The sequence below is a fragment of the Temnothorax nylanderi genome, unplaced genomic scaffold (assembly GCF_030848795.1).
Source record: "Temnothorax nylanderi isolate EJ_2023f unplaced genomic scaffold, tnyl_v1.0 TNYL_tig0809_pilon, whole genome shotgun sequence".
Lineage (NCBI taxonomy): Eukaryota > Metazoa > Arthropoda > Insecta > Hymenoptera > Formicidae > Temnothorax > Temnothorax nylanderi.
Genome location: NW_027249871.1, coordinates 17,054 through 39,499, shown reverse-complemented (window position 1 = coordinate 39,499; position 22,446 = coordinate 17,054). Strand labels below are relative to the sequence as shown.

Here is a 22,446-nt window from a genome sequence, read left to right as displayed (position 1 = left end):
CCCGATCCTAAAAAGGTAAGTGCTATAGAGAATTTTCCAACACCAAAAACACGGAAAAATATTAAGCAATTTCTCGGTCTTGCAGGATATTACCGTAGATTTATCGAGAACTTTTCTAAAATCGCTAAACCTCTTTCGGACTTAACAAAACAGTCCATTGCATTTGAGTGGAAACAGGAACAGCAAGAAGCATTCGATAAATTAAGACATGCCTTATGTTCAGAACCAATTTTACAATATCCTAATTTCAATGAACCGTTTATTATAACTACAGACACATCAGGATACGCCATAAGAGCAATATTAAGTCAAGGAAAAATAGGAAGCGACCTACCCATAGCCTATGCATCAAGAGTTTTGAATGACGCAGAAACAAGATATTCACCTACAGAAAGAGAATTATTAGCTTTGGTTTACGCTGTGAAACATTTTCGACCTTATGTTTACGGACGTAAATTTACATTAGTAATGGATCATAAACCATTAGAATGGTTAAATTCAGTATCTGATCCTACATCGCGATTAATGAGATGGAGATTAAAATTAGCGGAATATGATTATCAAATAAAATACAAACCAGGAAAAAGGAATAAAAATGCCGACGCTTTGTCTAGAAATCCTATTGAAGAAATTAAACATGCATACCCGTTACATGCAAAACGAGCACGACCATCTTCGAGCAAAGTTTCCGTAGAGCAAGAACATAAAAAACAAAAAACATTTCACCCAAGTTTTAAGAGAGCACTGGAAAGTGAAGGATCAGGAAATCCAGCGCCGCACAAAAAGAACAGACCTGGCGAACTATCTCCTTATATAGATTCGGATAGCGAAGAGGAAATATCACCGAGAAGCAAATTCTTAAAAGCTTTAGTAGGTAAGCTAAGCCGGTTCTAACTGAAGTGTTGGTGCCCGAGGGGGGGTGGTGAGGGGCGGGGGGTACCGCGGGGAGGGGGAAGAGGGGTACCGCGTTTTCGGGCGTCGCGGGGGGAGGGAAAGGGGGTACCGCGTTTTCCGGCACTGCGGGGGGGAGGGGGTACCGCGTTTTCGTGCGCCGCGGGGCGAGGGGGAAGGGGGTACCGCGTTTTCCGGCGCCGCGGGGTGGGGGAGGGGAGTACCGCGTTTTCGGGCGTCGGGGGGCGAGGGGACCCGCGTTCGCGTTTTCGGGCGCCGCGGGGGAGGGGACCCGCGTGCAACGGCCGCGCCGGTCCGCGTGACTTCACACGGCACGCTCCCGCTCGCGTTATCTCCCCCCTCGTTGATGTTCTCTCGCGCCCCTGTCCCCCGTTCGCGCGCGTCTTCTCGTTCGCGCGGTCTCTCTCCCTCGCGCGCGGTCTTCTCGCTCTCGTCACCCATTATAGTTAGATCATTTTTTATATTATTTTAAGTGATTTATTTATTGGAAATAAGAGGAAGAATATTTAATAATTTATACGAGACAGATAAGAGAAAACGTTTAATGATCGCGCGACGAGTGCGGCACGCGCATTTTTATCGAGAGTTACCGCTCTGTAATTCTAAACCGCTGACGGTGAACAAGGGAACGGTAGACAGAAGGAAAGATAATTTTAGATACAGTGATATGCATTTTAATATACATTTATTTCTCATATAATGCATCGTGTATAATATTATCTGCAGCATACGCCAACAGTTCACAATCAATAATTGAATTTTTATCATACAATTCATGCAAGATTCTAACTGCGCGGCATATTATATTATCAAAAACTAGCTGTCATAAAAAATAATCTTCTACTTACCGTTGCATCTTGCAATCGCGGGTGGATACTCTGAACCGCTATCGAATAAAATGAGAAGCGAGGATGCGCGTGATTTATCTGCGGCATATTATGTTATGCGAAAATAATCCTCGCGAGAAAAAAGACAGCTATTGAACAAGTATCAAACAACTAAAACATCTTTAAAACAGCTATTAAACATTTATCAAACATCTTTTAAACATCTATCAAACATCTTTTAAACAGCTATCAAACAACTAAAACATCTTTAAAAACAACTAAAACATCTTTAAAAACAACTAAAACATCTTTAAAAACAACTAAAACATCTTTAAAAACAACTAAAACATCTTTAAAAACATCTTTAAAACATCTTTTAAACAACTATCAAACATCTAAAACATCTTTAAAAACAACTAAAACATCTTTAAAAACAACTAAAACATTTTTAAAAACAACTAAAACATTGTTAAAACATCTTTTAAACAACTATCAAACATCTAAAACATCTTTAAAAACAACTAAAACATCTTTAAAAACATTTTTAAAACAACTAAAACATCTTTAAAAGCAATTATCAAACAACTAAAAAACAACTAAAACATCTATATTATACTACAAACTATGTGGGAAAAGGAAATAAAACATTGTAACATTTATATATCCATATATAGTTTATTTAAAAAAATCATAATTATTTCTGGTGTTGCGACCACCAGTTAAATATTTTTAATACATTTTGTAATGCGCAATTCTTAACATGTTTTTCACATCGTATAGTATTAGTAACATCTAGATTATTTAAAGATTCGATATCTTCGTAATCGGCATCCAAAGTCTCAATGTTTAGATTTTTTCTCGCTTTATTCTCAAGCAGATCCACCAGCCATTCTCGTTTCTGGCATCCCTTGACGTACACAAGAGTCGACGTCTCGTCGCCCTCTCCAAGCACGGCCGATGTAATTAGATGTTTCGCCATGCTGTACGGCACGTTTCCATCCTCCCATCGTAGTCCATGGTGATTTGCAATCAACCAGGAAGCGCATGACTTGTCGGATTTCATGAGGAGACTCCATGGCATGGGACATGTAAAAATGTAATGCGCCAAAACAGTCCCGTTTCTCAGAACCGCCACCTCCTTTACGACAAATTTCATCCCGACGGCGAATCCTTGCAGATCAACAAACGTTGGTACGATCATGACGAAACGACGGAGCAATCTGTATCTTATCGCGGTACATCAGTGCCTCTTATATCGCAATATCTGCCGATATTGCAATTTACATGATTTTGCGCACTACGTTCGACAACGGACAGTATTCGATTACGCGATCATGCAAGATGAGACAATAGGCGGTAGTATTTGCCGGTACATTCTCCTTACAGTCAAATTCTATTCGCACATCCACGGTGGCGCTCTTGACAGATTCGTTTTGTCGCGAGCAATCAATGACAATAAAAAGTCCTTTTGTCAGGAATGTAACCACGGTGCAAAGCGTATCAAAGCAGTCGTATCCGTAATAAGCTTTACGAAAACGCGCATACATATCGAAAAGGACGGCGTATCGATTTTTGCCCAAATCCAGATTCAAGTCATCGTACGGATAAAATTCAGAGTTTAGATAAAGTTTCACGTTGGTCAAGTTACAGTCATCGAATACGCTAACATCTTGCGACATGATATTCTTGCGCCCGGTCTGCAGCGCAGAGATAACGTACCGCGGCTTCTCCAGCTGAGTCGCCGTTTTGACGGCCCACGAATGCTTGGTCGTGCTCTGCAACATGGGGTACTCGTACAGATCCCACGAACGGAAACTAACACTAAGATATCGCCCGCTTTCCAAGGCCCGTAGCATGGATAGCTTATTGATCTCGTTTAATGTGACGTGAGGCATTCGCCACTGTACTTTAAACAATTCAATTTCCGACTTCCGTCGCCGGATTTCCTACAATGCAATTGTTATCGCTGCGCGCTCGTATCAAAATTAATTCGTGACGAGCGTTAACAACCACGCGTTTGTAATCCTCACAAAAGCCCAACAATGTGTTGAGCGGTACGCAAAAGTTGAAATATCCCTCCGGGTGAGAAGATGAAATGTCCCATCCAGCATTTTGCATAATTTTTGCTTTGTCATTTGTAAACGATACATAGGTCTTGATGGTACTGGTTATTCCAACGTTTCTGTTGCGATCAATCTCCACGCCATTGAGCTTGTATCGAATTTCATCAAACATGAACGCCACGCAATTATTCGCAAGCGTTGTCTCAGACTCGTCATTTTTTCTCTTTATCGTCAATCTTCCTTCAACGTAGAGAAAGCTCTCGCACGGCAACGTGTATCAATCCTCCTGTTGTATGGGTATTCTTATCTCATCGTTATGTTCAAACGTTGTGTTGGCGTACGGATTGTACGTGTGTGTTTCAATGTTGACGACGCTGTCGTCAAAGATCGGTTCACCTTCAATGTTTAAGATATTAGCCATTTCGAACGACGAAACCCAATGATTTCAAAAATTCAACGTTCGACGCAGTGAGTTTCTTCTTTGGCGATCGGATTATCTCTCTAATTTTGTTTCTCGTCTGTTGCACCTGCTCAGCTTCGTTCAGTACGAGCATCTCACGTTATCGCTGTCGTCTTCGTACATGCAGTCTAACGGTGATCTCCTCTCCGCGAAAATCAATCAATCGACCGTCCTGATCCACGACGCGAAGCGTCAAGTCCGAAATGCTCCGTACGATAATTGGAAGGTAAATGATCTGTGCCGGCGTTTCCGATATCTTATATCCTGGAGGCACACTCGGTGAAAACTCGTGTATCGTGTGCACTTACATGTCGTTGCTGTACGCACCCGCAGTCACGTTACACTCTATGCGAATGATGTTTACATTGATGATATTTATCGGAACATCCGATTCGTGCCATTGTCGCGACTCCAGCACGCGATTCGCTGAAAATCCCAGCAGCGATCCAATGTTGTTCGGTTTGGTGAAATTTATCCGATAAGCGCACTTGATCTCGCTCTTCATCGTATTGTTATTAGCCCGAATAATAATCAATGGGTGCGGTTCATCTTCCTTTGTCGAGACGTTATTGGATTGGTCCCATAAAAGAGCGCGTTTCAGATACATGTTTATATCACGCAGTTCGTACGATCCTTCGGGAATGGTAATCTCCTTGTCGTCGTCGTCATAGTAGAATTTATTGTTCGACGAATTTACATTCGGTATCATGTGATAGGTTTCAAAATCTGTCAGACCGAGCTCGTAATCGCCATCGCTTAAATCTATTTCGGGAAAGTAGCTTACCGCTAGGATGCTGCTCTTGCCGGTGAGCGTAAATGTCAGTGACATGTTTGAATGAATACTGAGATTAAACAGTGTAACGCCGGTCTTTAAATTGATTGTCAACCGACTGTAGAGAACGCAGACACAGTTGTCCGCAATTGCTCTGATCGTATCGCTGATATGGCGTGCGATTGTACTCTATTACATTGTTCTTTAGATACTGCGCCAATTCTCTCGGCGGTCGAAGATTGCCAAAACTGTCAAAATATATGGCACGATCTCCACTTTTCGCGTACGTCACCCAGTGAGTACCCGGTCCTTCAGTATTATCCAAATTCACGATACCGCTTTCGTTTCGACGTATACCGCCGATCGGTAACGAATCGCGCATGAAAATACCTCTAAAATATGGAATGCGCATACGTTTTGCCAATTGTTGCAGTTGTACGTTGGTAGTTACACCCTTGGGGATTTTTAGCGTCTCTTCGTCGTTTTTTTTTCTCCAGACTCTCCGTCCGCGTTTGTACGGAACGAGATAAAGTCCGTGACCTTGCATGGCGCGATTGTGACATTGCATCTCTTCCAGCTGACGCCGCGCGGCATTGTTATCATTCACGGCCTTTGCGACTCCCGCCGCTCTGCCGACTAACGAACCGAGAACTCCTAATAACGGCAGGATCGGCAGGATACCGCCGCGTTTTGCTACCGGAAGTATTCGCTTGTTCTTCTTCTTTTTCTTTGTTTTCAAACCCATACCGAGTTTCGTTTTAGCCTTCATGGCCGCCCAGACGGCTGTAATTGACGCCGCGACTCGAATCGTTCGCGGTGACACGTTTTCGCGCTTTCGCGGCGAGTATATTGTCTGCCACGTGTCGTTCTGCGAGATCGTTGCTACGCGAGTAGGCTATGTCGTGCTCGCGACACGCTGCGTCCAATGGATTAATACCCCGATCACCTCTTGCCAATCGTGTTTCTAAATCCCGGACCGCAAAATTGATAGCCGGGGATATGTAGTTCGATCGGAAGTGCGTTTATCGCGCGATTCAACAGACCTCGACCTATCTTTGGTGGCATTCGCCGCAGTTTTTTATCAACGGCGGCGGACCGTCAATGTGCGTTTGCTGACACGGCAAATTATAATGTATTAAACAGCGACGATATTGCTGAACCTCCAAATCTGGCTTGATATGTTCGGGAAGCTTATCCCACAAATAATCTATGTAATTATAAAACTGTCGTAGTAGAATGACCTTTGGTATATACTTCAACTGCTCGGCGGTTAAATATCGCTGTTATCCGACATGAGCAAAAAGATTTTAAAGACTGAGCATTTCAGCTCTACGCGCCTCTATAAATAGGCCAGCTTTCTCGATACTGTTTTTTATTTGTTGTGGAGGGGAGGTAAAATGCGGTTCGTACGACAATCGCGGACGATCAAAGTGACAAACTTTGTCGATAGGATACAGTTAACGAAAGAGGTACGCAAACATGGAGACATGCTACCGATTTCTATACGCGGTATCATCTGCGGTCCGTCGAATTGCGGCAAGACAAACGTCTTGATAAGTTTGCTGGAAAGTCCGCACGGTGTACGTTTCGAGAACGTGTATGTGTACTCGAAATCGTTGCAACAACCGAAATATCGATATTTGGAGAATATACTAACACCGATAGAAGAGATTGGCTACTTTACGTTTTCGAATAATAGTGACGTCATTCCACCGAGCGAGGCGCTCCCGAATTCTATTTTTATCTTTGATGACGTAGCGTGCGACAAGCAGGATACGATAAGAGAATACTTTGCAATGGGCCGGCACGCGGACGTTGACTCCTTCTATCTTTGTCAGACGTATGTAAAGATACCGAAGCATCTTATACGCGACAACGCAAATATATTGATTCTGTTTAAACAGGATGGTACCAATCTGAAACACGTATACAACGATCACGTAAACACAGATATGTCTTACGATGATTTCAGTAAATTGTGTCATACATGTTGGCAACAAAAGTATGGATTCATGGTGATAGACAAGGACAGCGCGATTTTGAATAGTCGATACAGAAAAGGATTTAACGACTTTGCGATACCGAAACGTGGTTAGTTGTTGTCGACGCGTCGATTGAACAATGTTATTGCAACATGGACAGCGGCGAGGAGATTAGAGAGCGCGAGAGGATAGCAAATCAAATTGCGAAAACGAGCGATTTGATTCGCAAAAAGTATCACGCCTTAAAAACTGGTAAAATGGAGGAAGATATCGCGTTGGAGAGACACTTTAAGCCCATCATCGAGCCTCTAAGGCAGATTGCCGAAAACACCGCTGGCAAAGAATCTGATGTATCAAAGATTGAGAATGAAACGGTGTGGGAAGACAAAGAGCCAAAGCTCAAACGAAAACTACCAAACGCCTCGTTTAACGACTCTGTAATGGCTTCAACTCCGGTTACATTGAAACGATCGATAAATGTGCCATCTAATTTGAGCGAAATATCCAAAATTTTACAACCGCGTAAATTGCAACGATCGAAAGGTTCATTGAATGAACCACCGACAACCTCTGCGCCTTCCGTACAACCCACAATACTCGAATCACTCGCAAACGAGGATGTTTTCGAAACCACGGATGACTCACTCGTGACGTCGGTTCGACAGCAGTTGCAAACATCTGAGGGTCGAGAAACGTTGCGAGATCACTTGGGTCTATTGAGCCAAAAGTACGTCGGGGCAGTACTGAGCGGCGATCAAGAAAGCGGTATAGTGTCACGTCCCGAGGGATCGCGGCCGCGACGCGGTGCTCGAATCTCTAACGGGGCTAGGTCACTTTGTCGGGTCGTTAAGCCGAGGGGCTCTACCCGGAGACACCCGCGACCGGGGTAATTCGCTATCCGGGTCCCGTTACCAGCGGGTTGCTCCAATTCGGATTCTCACGGGGAGAGTTTGATTATGGGGTTCTTCGCGTGTTGTTAAGATGTATCGTTCGAATATCTCTTCGACTTCGGTACAATAGTAGCACTCGAGCGCGGGGCAATAGTCAGCTAAGATTTTGTTGCAGTCGGAACACGTGGTAAACTCCGTTCGCGGACCGTACTGTACGTAATGCCAGAGGATGCCCCCGAACTCTTGTCGCGCGTCCTGATGGTTATTGAGTAGGCAATCCTCGCAAATGATCCCGTGAGTAGTTTTGTTTCGGAAGAACATTGAATATACGCAAATCCCGGTCATCAACCAGGTCTTAAGGGGAGTAGGGGGAGTGATTATCCCTAGAGGTCGACGATTGACCGGGTGTCTGGGATTGATGATAGCGTTTCCGATTTTATCGACCGTTGGGTGTCGGTAATAGCGTTCTCGATTTACCGACCGTTGGATGTCGATAATAGCGTTCTCGATTTACCGACCGTTGGAGTCGATAATAGCGTTCTCGATTTACCGACCGTTGGATGTCGGTAATAGGGTTCTCGATTTACCGACCGTTGGAGTCGATAATAGCGTTCTCGATTTACCGACCGTTGGATGTCGGTAATAGGGTTCTCGATTTACCGGCCTCTGATTTGGGAGATGGCGATAATAGTAGGCTCTACGTCTAAGGGCCGTATTCATAGTCCGTTCTTATATTTAAGATCTCCTTAAGTACCGTCTTAAGATGCCCTCTAGATTCATAGTTGAAAAATAAGGCGGGATTTAAGCAAACGCTCAAGGCGTACCTTATTCAAGATGATCTTATTTGGGAATGTCTTGATGTGATTCATAAACACATCTAAGCATGACCTTAAGGCTACCTTATTTAGTGTGAATTCATAGTCATTTAAGACCATCTTATTTCACAAACATATTACTAAATGAGGTAATCTTCGTCAAGACGTGTCCGAGGACGTCTTAAGCAACCGTTTTTGGGAGATTTACGCATGTACTTTCAAATTTTGCAAACAATTGTTTGTGCCGTACTTTTAAATATAATTCTGTAACGACAATATCGAGTTGGTCTGGCTTATATCTTGTTCTTTCTTTTTTGCTTTTATGTGTGCAATCAGTAGTGAGATAGTTTTGAAGTGAGGTTAACCGTTAAACTCTTTCGATTGATACAAACGTGGGACAGCGCAGGCCAGCACGGTGCAATCCAGGGCGTTAAGATATGTAAGTAATATTAATTTTCAAACAAATATAACTTTGGGCCACCGCACAAGCTTACTTTATGCTAAGTTTATTGATATTAAACTTAGATACGTATGTAACTTTAAACTTTAATCAACGCAGGCTTATTCTTTAACTCATAACGACCATTTGTTATCGTTATAATGTTTTACTACGTGAAAAAGCTGCGCAAAGACATTGCAACGATAACGAAGTGTCGTTAAGAGTTACAGAATAGGCCTACTGCGTAATATACGTTACGGAAGAGTTTGTGCGTAGTAGTTAGATTTTAATAAAAGAATACGGTCAGTGCATGTGTAATCATTAATACAAAATATTTTATTTTTACAGAAATCTTGTGACCGTTCTGACCGCCCTCCTGTTTCTTTTTGTGCTGTATCGGAGGCGGATGTGACGTTTCTATACATGTAAGTATCTCAGGTTAAACGATTTTTGTAACAGATTGCCATATTATATGCCTTATTAAACATTTTGTTATTTTTTCAGAAATCTTGTGTGCCCGTACCGGTCTGTCCACGCTTCCTGTTTGTCTTGCTTCGGGAGCGGCTGTAGCGAGTGCTGGCCTGTAGGCATTGGAAACTTGCGAGTCCTTCGTCGTTTGTATACACGTAAGTATCTCAGGTTAAACGATTTTTGTAACAGATTGCCATATTATATGCCTTATTAAACATTTTTTTATTTTTTCAGAAATCTTGTGTGCCCGTACCGGTCTGTCCACGCTTCCTGTTTGTCTTGCTTCGGGAGCAGCTGTAGCGAGTGCTGGCCTGTAGGCATTAGAAACTTGCGAATCCTTGTCGTTTGTATACACGTAAGTATCTCAGGTTAAACGATTTTTGTAACAGATTGCCATATTATATGCCTTATTAAACATTTTGTTATTTTTTCAGAAATCTTGTGTGCCCGTACCGGTCTGTCTACGCTTCCTGTTTGTCTTGCTTCGGGAGCGGCTGTAGCGAGTGCTGGCCTGTAGGCATTGGAAACTTGCGAATTCTTCGTCGTTTGTATACACGTAAGTATCTCAGGTTAAACGATTTTTGTAACAGATTGCCATATTATATGCCTTATTAAACATTTTGTTATTTTTTCAGAATTCTTGTGTGCCCGTACCGGTCTGTCCACGCTTCCTGTTTGTCTTGCTTCGGGAGCGGCTGTAGCGAGTGCTGGCCTGTAGGCATTGCAGTCTTCGAAATTCGTCGACGTTTCTTTACACGTAAGTACCTCCGGTCGTACGATTTTTGTAACAGACTGATATTGTGTGCTTTATAAAACATTTTATTTTTTCAGAAATCTTCTGTTATTTTGAAAATGGATTTGGAAAATCTGAGAAATGTGGAAATGTTAAATTTTTCGAGTGATGAGGGAGAAGTAGAGGACTTGCCGATGCGTGCTCCAAAGCGATATTTTCGTGATTATCCAAATCCGTTTGAAGTGTACAGTGAATGGGAATTTAAAAGAAGATTTCGATTTTCCAAAAATTCAGTAATGTTTGGCATTTTGCCTTTAGTAGAAGAAGGACTTGCCAAAATAAATAATCAAGGCTTGCCAATATCGCCTATTTTACAGTTATTAATATGTTTACGATTTTATTCAACAGCAAGTTTTCAGGTGTGTACATTATATACATATATATATATATATATATATATATATATATAACAATAAATTAACAAAATATTTAATAAATATGTATTTTCTCAGCTTGTTTTAGGGGATATAATAACAATATCACAACCAAAAATTTCACGAATTGTGTTTAGAGTGTCCATTTTATTAGCGAGCTACATTAACCGATACATAAAAATACCATCGTCAGAAGAATCACGTTCTGAGAATAAAAGATTATTTAGAGAACTTGGACGTGGTCATGGAGGCATAGGCCTTCCTAGTATCGATGGCGCAATAGATTGCACACATATTCGTCTAGTCCACACAAGATTTCAAAATGTTGACGAAATTTTTAGAAATAGAAAAGGATACTTTTCTTTAAATGTTCAGGTACATACACATATATTTTCTTAAATTATTCCATACAAAAGGATATACAAAGCAAAAACTATCTCTTAATTCTCATTTCACTTGTTCTCTTTACAGATTATTGTTGGGCCACGCACAGAAATTCTAGATATTGTTCCTGAATGGCCAGGTAGTGAGCACGACAGCCGAATCTTCCAAAATTCTCGCATATATATGCGATATAGGCAAGGCGAACTAGATGGAATCCTTGTAGGAGATGCTGGTTATCCCGCATTGCCTTTTTTACTTACACCGATTGGTAATCCTAGAACAGATGAAGAAATGAGGTTCGATATATGTGTATTTTATATATAAGATAATGAAAAAGTAGAAAATGAAGTCCCGGTAGCCGAACCTCACTGACAACCTAGAAACGGGTTCTTCATACGAAATGCTTTTATTGATCGACTGTTCGGATATAATTTTTATTATTATTTTATATGTGTGTGTGTGTGTGTGTGTGTGTGTGTGTGTGTGTGTGTGTGTGTGTGTGTGTGTGTGTGTGTGTGTGTGTGTGTGTGTGTGTGTGTGTGTGTGTGTTGTTTAATTGTATTATGTTTATTAATGACATATATTAATTTCAGTTATAATACAATTCATGGAAGAACAAGGAGAATTGTTGAGAGGACGTTTGGCATATGGAAACGTAGATTTCCGTGTCTGTCAAAAGGACTTGGCACGAAATTGTTAACGTCCACATCAATCGTTGTGGCATGTGCTGTTCTTCACAACCTTTCATTAATTTTAAATGATAAGTTGGAAGAAGATGATGAAGAAGTAGAAAATCTCAATAATGAAGTCCCGGTGGCCGAGCCTCACTGGCAACCTGGAGATGGTTTTCTCGCACGAGATGCTCTTATCGAACGACTGTTCAGATAGACAATTCTTCTTTTCGTACATCTTTTTCTTGTTCCTCTCCACTGCAATCATTAACGTATCATCTTTCTCTGTAGAAATACATGGATCTGTAAAGCATAAACACAATACATGCTTTTATATATACATATCTAGCATTTATTTATATACATTTAAAAAAATTTGTTAACATATAAATATACAACATTAATAAATACTACCTTGAAAAATATATTTTCTGTGTGCGTTTATGTAACCCCTTCATTATCAGATTCCAATAATTCTACACTTTGGTCAGTAGATATTACTTCAAAAACGTCTCGTTTATCTGAAATATATTTATTATACAAGTAACGTGACTATTAATACTTAGAATTAAAACCTTTTAATTACACATGCTTCATTAAAACATTTTATTATGTAAGTAATAATTATAACGTTTTAGTATGTTAGTAATAATTATAACCTTTTAAGTGTGATTAATGAAGATGACGTACGTTTATTATGTAAGTAATAATTATAACCTCTTGAGTGTGATTAATGAAGATAACGTACGCATTTTATAATAATTAGGATAAGAAGCTTATAATGAAAGTTATTACACACAATGGATTGAAGAACATTGATTTATTTTTTTCAAACATAATATATGTAATGTATGTAAGGCACATACCAGTGACTTAAGTAACTTAATAAAGTAACATAATTTTAAAGTTTTTTTTTTAATAACATCTTTGCCATAAACTTAATATGTTTATTATCTTTTATCACAATCTTATTTTTAATCTTTTATCACAAAATGTTATCAAGAGACACGGTAGTGTCTCGCGCCAAGTACACGCGGAGCGAGACCGACCGTGACTCTTTTACGCGACGCGACGAGTTGCGAGTACTCGAGATGTTGAGATCTCGATAATAAGTGAACGGATCAAGTTCTAAGTAGGCTTAATCGATAGCTTGGGGTCGAATTAGGGGGGGGGTTTCTCTTATAATATTTCCGCTACGTGCCCTACGAGCGGAGATATTGCGACGCAAAGTCCAAATGTGAAAATTTATTTTTAAGATACGTCGTCGTCGTCTACGTCGACCGTCTCTCATGCCATGCCATCATTTCATTGGCTGGAGTCGCGTCACTTTCACTTTTTCGACACCAGGGCGGTGCTAGTATCGCCAGTTTCGATATGCACATATGTATACGTGTGTGTACTGCGCGAGTGCAGACCAGTGCAGACAGTGCGTTTAGCGCGCTGTCACCTGTCACAGTCAGTTATAACCTATAACACGGTATAGTGTCCCACGTCAAGTACGCGCGGAGCGAGACCGACCGTGACTCTTTACGCGACGCGCGACGCGACGATTAATATTTTTTCTGATATTTATTGATGACAGCAGAGAGCTGATCAGTACCGAGGAGATCAAGAAGCCTGTTCACAGGAGGTGTTTCTGCCGCGCGTACATAATATAACGCAAAAAGGATTTTGCATCAACGATATCAAATATCAAATTGGCGATCAAATTAGGCTATCCTGAGAATTTACGTTACAAACTACATCTGCGTGCAGCTCAGAGTTATCTAAAATTCGGTAATAGAGGATCAGCTGTTGAAACTGTTTTGCAAATGCATAACATACTGAATCAGCGTAATATGCCGAATGAAAAGAAAGGTAAGTATTCACTGTATATTTAAGTTGGAGGAAAAAATTGTTCATTTGTAGACGTATTTCTCGTATTTCTCATATAATCTCAAGAATTATTGAAATTTTTAGAGCGTTTACGGAGACAAATGAAAGACATAACATCGAGAATATCATGCATGGAAGATAATGCGGACAATATTATACAGATACTACGGAATTTCCCTCACAGCCCGAAGTCGCATATGGCGAAAATCCTAATTTTCGGTCCGCATCGGCGGCGATAGAAGTGAAACATGCTCCAGAAAAAGGGAGATACGTGGTAGCTAATAGAGATATCAAAAGGGGTCAGATTCTATTCGTTGAAAAGGCATTCGCTTTTGTCCCATTGCCTCACGTTAAAACTTATATTTGTTACAATTGTTGTCGCTCATGCAGCGATACTCCTGTACCATAAGTTTCTATATTTCTTGTGCTTTGAGAAATCGCAAAATACATATATGTATTATATATGTGTAAAATATGTTAAATTTTGCCACAGATGTACAGAGTGTGTCGACAGCGCGTATTGCAATATTGATTGTTGGGATGAAGCACGCTCGTCTTGCCATCGTTGGGAATGTCTTGGCAATCAAATGGGCCTTTGGTCGCACATTGGAATAGCATATCTGGCTGTAAGAACGTTGTTCAAGTGTACAGCTGCAACTGAGGATAACAGACTTAACGAAGTGCAAGATCTAGTGACTAATTTTTCGAAACTCCAACCATGCGACGTTATTTCGTAAAAAAGTTTAATAATTTTCACGCGAAAATAAGATATGTGACGTATGTATATAGAGAATTTTTCGTAAAACTAAATTTATCGCATTGTGGATAACATGGATATATAAATATCGATGATCTGGGACTCTCTTATTGGGGCGATATTAAAATCCTTATGCATGTTTAATTTCAATCTTATATTCTTCTTTTAATTTTGATCTTATGTTCTTCCTTTATTATTTTAATATTTTAATTTGATTCATAAGTCAATCACATTTTTGTAAATGCTATTAGCCAATAAATTAGATATAAGATAAGCCGATTTCTCATAAATATTCAATTTCTTTTATATAATACGATTTATTATACACTTTGAATAGAATATTTTTTCAATGCTACTCTGCTTCTGAATCATTCTTGAATTTTCAACATAGTGAATTCAACATTATTCCTAGAACGCACGGACGAGGAAGACAACGCAGCGACTGCGATTCACGTGAAATTGCTGATTGAAGACTGCAAAAAATTACTGATACCTGATCCGGAAATTATTCTAGGCAATTGGGGAGTTATCGATGCCGATCCTGTGTACGTATGAATAATTTAAATTGTAATGTTTCTCATAATACATTTATGTTGCGTCTGTTTATGAATTTGTTTCTCAATTAAATTTCTTATTTTTCAGTACTGGCGATCCAACGGAGACGGAAATGGATACTATTTTGATATTGACCCGAGATAGCTATTATATTTCCGACTACGACGATCAAATCGATAAAGTTACACACTACCAAAGAGTCTTACTGGATGATATCGTGTTAATTGAATTCGGTCAACCTGAAAATATGGTCTCATTTTTCATGAAGAATAAACATTATCACTGTATTAGAATCAATTATTAAAGTAAACGGCGAGTACGGTTACTTTTACATGTTTCGTAATACGAATTCAAGGTTTTTTAATAACATGGCGGTTGTGATTAAAACTGAGGAGAAAAGCATAGGTGAGAAAACATCTTTATTTATATCTATATCGTAACAATTCTGAACAAATCTTACACCCAAAATTCTTGAAATTACAGAATCTTTAAAGGCAATCTGTGAAGCCATTTCAGTAGCCATGGAGATAGCAAACTTGCCAAAGGTTCCCATAGCCATGAATGTTATGTTAGATAAAAGAAAGAGTAAATTAGTGAATGTTAAAGGCTCCACCGGATTGTTGGATATTTCATCACTTCCAGAACTAACAAGAAACGTATCTGAGACTCAATTGCTTGCTTTAAAGACAGCAGGTTTGTTGTTATTACCTCTACTATTTATATATACACATATACATGAATAAAATATTTATAAATGGCATACTCCTAGGTACAAAAGCTTTAAGCAATATGTCGGAGCAATTCAGCAAATTGAATAAACTGAGTTTCGGCGCAAAGAAGCCAATTGATTTAGCGAAGAGTGTAAGTAACAGACAGACGGAGAACATAACAAAGCCGATCTTTACTGTCGGCAACAGAAATATCTCAGGTAATGCAGAAGACAAGAGTAATAGCAACAGCAGCAGCAGTAACGAGGATATTGAAATGACACACGTACCCGTCGAGAAGCCAGCGAATTTCAGTCACGACAAGCATTTAATGGAAGCTTATACACCATTGATTGGTATTATCATGGGTGTGAAAAATACTAACGTCGTGGACGGTAGTGTTTGTGAGACCAACGTGAACGAGAAATTATTCAAGATGAAACATAACGACATGACAACAAATTGATAGACAGGCGATACGAGTCAGGCGCGGTACGTGGTGCGCAAGTAAAGAAATTAATAGTTACAGAAGTAACGAATTACAATGTATATATATATATATATATACATATATTCCAACTTAATAAACTGCGCGCCGATTATTTGTCGGACTTGAAACACAGCTATCGTTGGAAAATTAATACCCTTCCCTCCCCGGACGATTTAATTATTTAAAAAACTGTAAAGAAATTATTGCGAAAAATATTACCTCAGCCAGGATTCGAACCTGGAACCTTATTAAGTTGGAATATATGTATATATATATATATATATATATATATATATATATATATATATATATATACATTGTAATTCGTTACTTCTGTAACTATTAATTTCTTTACTTGCGCACCACGTACCGCGCCTGACTCGTATCGCCTGTCTATCAATTTGTTGACATTTTCACGAGTCTAATGATATATTTGAATTTACGCAGGCTGAAACATGCGTTTGTTAAACTTATTAGCCGGTTATTGCGATAAATATTACCACATGCCTCGGTAGTCGAATTGGTACGACGCCCTTCACGGAATGAGGGAGGTTCCAGGTTCGAATCCTGGCTGAGGTAATATTTTTCGCAATAATTTCTTTACAGTTTTTTAAATAATTAAATCGTCCGGGGAGGGAAGGGTATTAATTTTCCAACGATAGCTGTGTTTCAAGTCCGACAAATAATCGGCGCGCAGTTTATTAAGTTGGAATATATGTATATATATATATATATAATATATATACATTGTAATTCGTTACTTCTGTAATTATTAATTTCTTTACTTGCGCACCACGTACTGCGCCTGACTCGTATCGCCTGTCTATCAATTTGTTGACATTTTCACGAGTCTAATGATATATTTAACGACATGAATTTAAATTCAAAACCTGATGTGGCCATTGACGCATTGCATCTGATTCCGCAAACTGGATCCGGCATCAGCACTATCAGCGCTTCGCCACAAAAGACTACGGCGACTACGCCGGAGATAACGGTGTACGATGTAGCGGGCAACATAGGCGAGGAAAGAGATCGAACCATTCGAATGTCAAGCTTAACGCTTTCTAAGAATATCAGTCATTCGACAGGGGACGTTGATAATAAAGCGTTATCAGCCGGTATTAAGAGCACTACTCTTCAAACGGATGGTAGATTAAATGACAAGAAAAGATCAGCCTCCGAACAGGATTTGACGTTGAGCATTACGTCGTCCCAGAGCGAATCTGCCTTAAAATCCATAAAGGAAAATATCACGAGCGTTACTAGTCCAGTAGCATCTACAGCCAAAGATATATTGTTGCCGTTCTCAAAACTTGCAAAAGGTGTTCAAACGTTAGGAGCTAATTTAGATCCCAGAAAGCTGAAGACAGGCCATATAATGCGAAATTTGTCAGAACACCATATGGAGGACCGCCGGAAACTTCAGGAAAGATGGGCCTCTTGTCAATCTAAACTTATTGCTTTGTAAACTTTACCTAAATGACCAGCTTTCCGAATGCGATTCATCATTAAATATCAATTTTTAGAGTTTATTAATGATTGTGTATTCGTGAATATTAAAATATTTGCGAATTCATTATGTCAGCGATGCAAATACTCTTACACACCCTTAAAAGAAGGAATAAAGTATTGAAGCGTTGTATTATAGACAGTTTTATTATATATAGATTGCATAATTTAATATGAAAAATAAGTAGACAATTTTTTGAAACAAATCTATTTAATGCGACCAATCGGTATCAAAATAGGTATTGATACATAAATATTTTATAACAGGATTAAACATTTTATTCTTATTGCATCATTAAGTCTTGCCTTGTAGTAGTTTCAAGATTTCATCTTTTTAACAGAAATATGTTATATTAATTTTTTTAATATACGTAGATAATTTTTTATATCAAATACATAAAATAAATAACGTAAAATGCAGATGAGACGATTTATTTATATGGAAAGTCAGGGAGAGAAGCTTCATAGTCATTATGTAAATACAAAGGAATTATTTAAATATAGTTTAATAAAACGTATATATAATGTATGGGGTTAGTGATACAGATATGAGTTTGAGATACATGGTTACCAAACACAGAACAAATATGATACATGACTATTCTATTCTTGTTATTGAATATAATATAACTGTTTTAAAGTCAATAAAAAAATACAAATAGAAAAATTGACTCGTTACATAAAAAAAAATTGATTAAGTTGATGAATTTATAAATGTGGTATATACACAACATAGTTGATATAATTTAAGCGTGCAACAGCAGAACTGAGTAGTGTTTATGTATTGAGATCGCGTTTGTATCAGTGTTATTTATCCTAACCGCTAGAAGGTTAACTAAAAATCTTAATTCTAATTTTGTACTTTTTACCGTTTTATCTTACTTTGTTTGCTCGCTAACTTACTTATATTCTTAAAAAATACTTAAAATTAATTTCTTGTACGCGTAGATATCTATGCATTAAACGCGTTCGTTTTCGTATATATACCAATCAACGTCATCGTAGAAAAAAAAGTAGTAGTAATAATAATATTAAACGTAATATTAAACGTTGCAGCACACGTTGTGTGTGTGTGTGTGTGTGTGTGTGTGTGTGTGTGTGTGTGTGTGTGTGTGTGTGTGTGTGTGTGTGTGTGTGTGTGTGTGTGTGTGTGTGTGTGTGTGTGTGTGTGTGTGTGTGTGTGTGTGTGTGTGTGTGTGTGTGTGTGTGTGTGTGTGTGTGTGTGTGTGTGTGTGTGTGTGTGTGTGTGTGTGTGTGTGTGTGTGTGTGTGTGTGTGTGTGTGTGTGTGTGTGTGTGTGTGTGTGTGTGTGTGTGTGTGTGTGTGTGTGTGTGTGTGTGTGTGTGTGTGTGTGTGTGTGTGTGTGTGTGTGTGTGTGTGTGTGTGTGTGTATCAAACATTTTATCTCTTGATAAAATTATCTATAAATAAAACGTTTGATAGATTGTGCTACCACGTCCTCGTCCACCACGTTCACCACGTCCACCGCGATGTTTGTTGATGCTGCCACGTCCATCGCCGTAGAATCCGCGGCCGCGGCCACGTCCACCGCGGTATGGGCCGCGAGATTTTTTGGATTTTTGCCATCTCCTTGCTGTAACGAAGAGAAATTATTTAATGATTATGATGAGACACTACCGTGTCTCGCGCGAAGTACACGCGCAGCGCGAGATCGCGCTGTGTGTATATTTACGCGAGCGGACACAAGTTGTAAATATATATTATTTATATTTATATACTTCCGTCTTGTGAAAGCTGGCAAAGTCGTCAGACTTGTTGCAGCCGCTGGAATTGTCGCAGCCGCAACACCCGTAGTTGTCATGGCCGCAGCACCCGTAGTTGTCGCAGCCGCAGCACCCGTAGTTTTCGCAGCCGCAGCACCCGTAGTTGTCGCTGCTGCAGTACCCGTAGGTCCCGATCCCGTAGTTGTCGCAGCCGCAGCACCCTTAGCTTTCGCAGCCGCAGCATCCTTAACTTTCGCAGCCGCAGCATCCTTAGCTTTCGCAGCCGCAGCCACATCTAGCTGAATCTTATCTGCCGCCAGGGCCAACTCCCTGTCCTCGTCCTCCTGTAAAATAAAAAGGATTATATACAAAATTATTATATTTCGACACAATAGACACTGTTAATGTCTCGCACCAAGTATACGCGAAGCGAGATCGCACCATGGATCTTTTACGCGATACGACGAGTTGCGAGTACCCGAGATTTTAAGATTTTAAGATAATACTTACATTCATTGTCTCCATTGGTTGCATCATCGTCGGTAGCCACCACGCGGATAATATAACCGTGAAGGTGAAACACTCGCACGCTCGTCCGCGTGAGAAACAAAACGCGAGAACCGAGGGTCGCCCAGGCTGACTGGGATCTTCGTCGCGCACTAGGTCGTACTGTCGGCGTCGGCAACGCTCGCACGCTCATCCGCGCGAGAATCCGCGCGAGAAACAAAACGCGAGGACCCAGGATCGCCCAGGCTGACTGGGATCCTCGTCGCGCACTAGGAAACGCACGCAGGGACGCGTATATGTACGTACGTACGTACGCGCGCGTGCACTAACGTCGGGGAGAAAAGGAGATTACGCGGACTTTTACGCGGACTTCGAGACGAATCTCCGGGGCGGGTTCCCGGACGTCAACAAATTTGAACAAATGACGGCGGCGATTGCAGCGGCTAAGTAACAATAGAGATTGTGTTCGGGGAGCGCGCTTTTAGCGCTAATAGCTTTTTCGAACGCACACAGAATGTGATTGGTTCTTATCTTTGGATCCAACCAATCATATTTAATTGTTAAGCGGGGAGCACAGACTTTTGCATAATGCATAATGCGTAAAGGCCATCGCACACAAAATTGCATAGCTTAGCTTAGCACAAGCGTAACATAAGACCGCTAAACCAATGAGCATTCAGCATAAAGTCGCCATATATTTATTGATTTACATAAGATGCTCATTGGTCCAGCGGTCTTATGCTATATTTATGCAGCCTATGCAAGTTTGTGTGCGATGACCTTAAGCGTAAGAAAATTGATTGGTCCATATACATGTGCATAAAGAAATAGACCAATCAATTTTCTTATGCTTACGCATTATGCGTTATGTAAAAGTCTGTTTCCCGCTTTACTTAGCTGCTCATCCACGGTTTATGTATTATACACAATTTCTTTTCTTATACGATCGGTAACATTATCGACGATACGCGAAATGGAATTATCGATTGGGATTCCCTGGTGGAAATAATTTTACAACAATTTACGTATTTCTATGAAAAATTACAATCTTCTACAACAAATCACAAATTTCTACAAATTTGTGAAAATTGTAGAAATTCATGGTGAATTGTAGTAAATTGTAGTAAGTTGTAAAAAGTAATAGAAAATTGTAACAACTTTTTTACGAACATTTTTATGAGACGTAGTAAATCGTAGAAGTTGTAGATTATTGTAAAAATCATAACTATTTATAACTATCTACAACATTCTGCGAATATTTTTTATGAGAACGTAGTAAATTGTAGAAGTTGTAGATTATTGTAAAAATCACAACTATTTACAACTTTCTACAACGTTCTAACAAAATTTTTTATAAAAATTTTAGTAATTAGTAGAAGTTGCAAATTATTGTAAAAATTACAACTATTTACAACTTTCTACAATATTCTAAAAATATTTTTATGATTAAATGTAAGATATAAACAAAGTATACTTGTCCCACTCTAACTTATACTGCATCAGTGTGCACTAGTTTAGCAGTGCAGGAATAGAAACAGATCTTATTGAAAGTTGTAGATTTCAGCATAGCCTGATGTAAAAATGTCGAACATGTCGCATATTTAGTATGTTTATCCAGTGAGAAGGTTGATGTCGAATCGACGTCAATTCAACGTCGATTCACCGGAAACTCATTGACATCGAAATTAACATAAAAAATCAGCTGATTTCAATCAAATTGTTTTGGCATCAAGAGTTGCTTCTTTCTAAGTTACCTGTGTTCAAAACTCTAAAAATTTTGTCTAAAATTAAGAGACTAATGGCCGGTATTCATAGTCGGATCTTATTTCAAGACCGTCTTAAGTTATGTCTTAAGACGCTAAAGCCCCTTACACAATGTCAGGCAACAGGCAATAGGAACAGGGAATAGAAATCAGAAATCATGTATAAATACATGTATAAATACAGAATAAACAGTGACACAGGCAATAGACACAGAGTTTCCGTCACGTTGGAAATTCTGTGCCTATTGCCTGTTGCCAACCAATCATAGTATTCGAATTTTTTAGGTTGTAATTAACGATTTTTTTGTTATTTCCTGTTCCTATTGCCTGTTGCCTGGCATTGTGCAAGAGGCTTAATACGGCTATGCGATTGGTTCATGACATTTTAAGATTCAACTTAAGACGGACTTGAATATAAGAACCGACTATGAATATCGGCCTGTCACCATATGAGAGTATGCATAGTCATCGGTTCGATATCGATCGACATCGAATCGATGACTATCTGCATACTATATGGTGATAGTCTCTTAATTTTAGACAAAATTTTTAGAGTTTTGAACACAAGTAACTTAGAAAGAAGCAACTTAATGCCAAAACAATTTGATTAAAATCGGCTGATTTTCAATGTCAAATTCGATGTCGATAAGTCATCGATTCGATATCGAATAGATGACCGACATCAATTTTGTAAGAAATATATA

General features: G+C 39.5%; 2 protein-coding genes, 1 long non-coding RNA gene and 1 pseudogene across 3 annotated transcripts; 3 read left to right on the top strand and 1 right to left on the bottom strand.

The window, feature by feature from the left end:
• Nucleotides 1–9,508: 9,508 nt before the first annotated feature.
• Nucleotides 9,509–10,020, top strand: LOC139785464 (uncharacterized). Its single transcript, XR_011721952.1, has 3 exons — nt 9,509–9,585; nt 9,665–9,786; nt 9,866–10,020. It is a non-coding gene; the product is annotated as an uncharacterized lncRNA (long non-coding RNA).
• A 463-nt stretch (nt 10,021–10,483) lies between these two features.
• LOC139785466 (putative nuclease HARBI1) lies at nt 10,484–12,278 on the top strand. Its single transcript, XM_071724624.1, has 4 exons — nt 10,484–10,783; nt 10,877–11,173; nt 11,270–11,478; nt 11,776–12,278. The coding sequence occupies exons 1-4, from the start codon at nt 10,484–10,486 to the stop codon at nt 12,068–12,070; spliced, it is 1,101 nt and encodes a 366-aa protein (XP_071580725.1). The 3' UTR covers nt 12,071–12,278.
• A 2,021-nt stretch (nt 12,279–14,299) lies between these two features.
• Nucleotides 14,300–18,044, top strand: LOC139785468 (uncharacterized; annotated as a pseudogene).
• Nucleotides 18,045–19,165: 1,121 nt separating this feature from the next.
• On the bottom strand, nt 19,166–20,392 carry LOC139785467 (uncharacterized). The gene is made up of 3 exons (XM_071724625.1): nt 19,983–20,392; nt 19,442–19,816; nt 19,166–19,342 (listed from the first exon to the last, which is right to left on the bottom strand). The coding sequence occupies exons 1-3, from the start codon at nt 20,007–20,009 to the stop codon at nt 19,166–19,168; spliced, it is 579 nt and encodes a 192-aa protein (XP_071580726.1). The 5' UTR covers nt 20,010–20,392.
• Between the last annotated feature and the right edge of the window lie 2,054 nt (nt 20,393–22,446).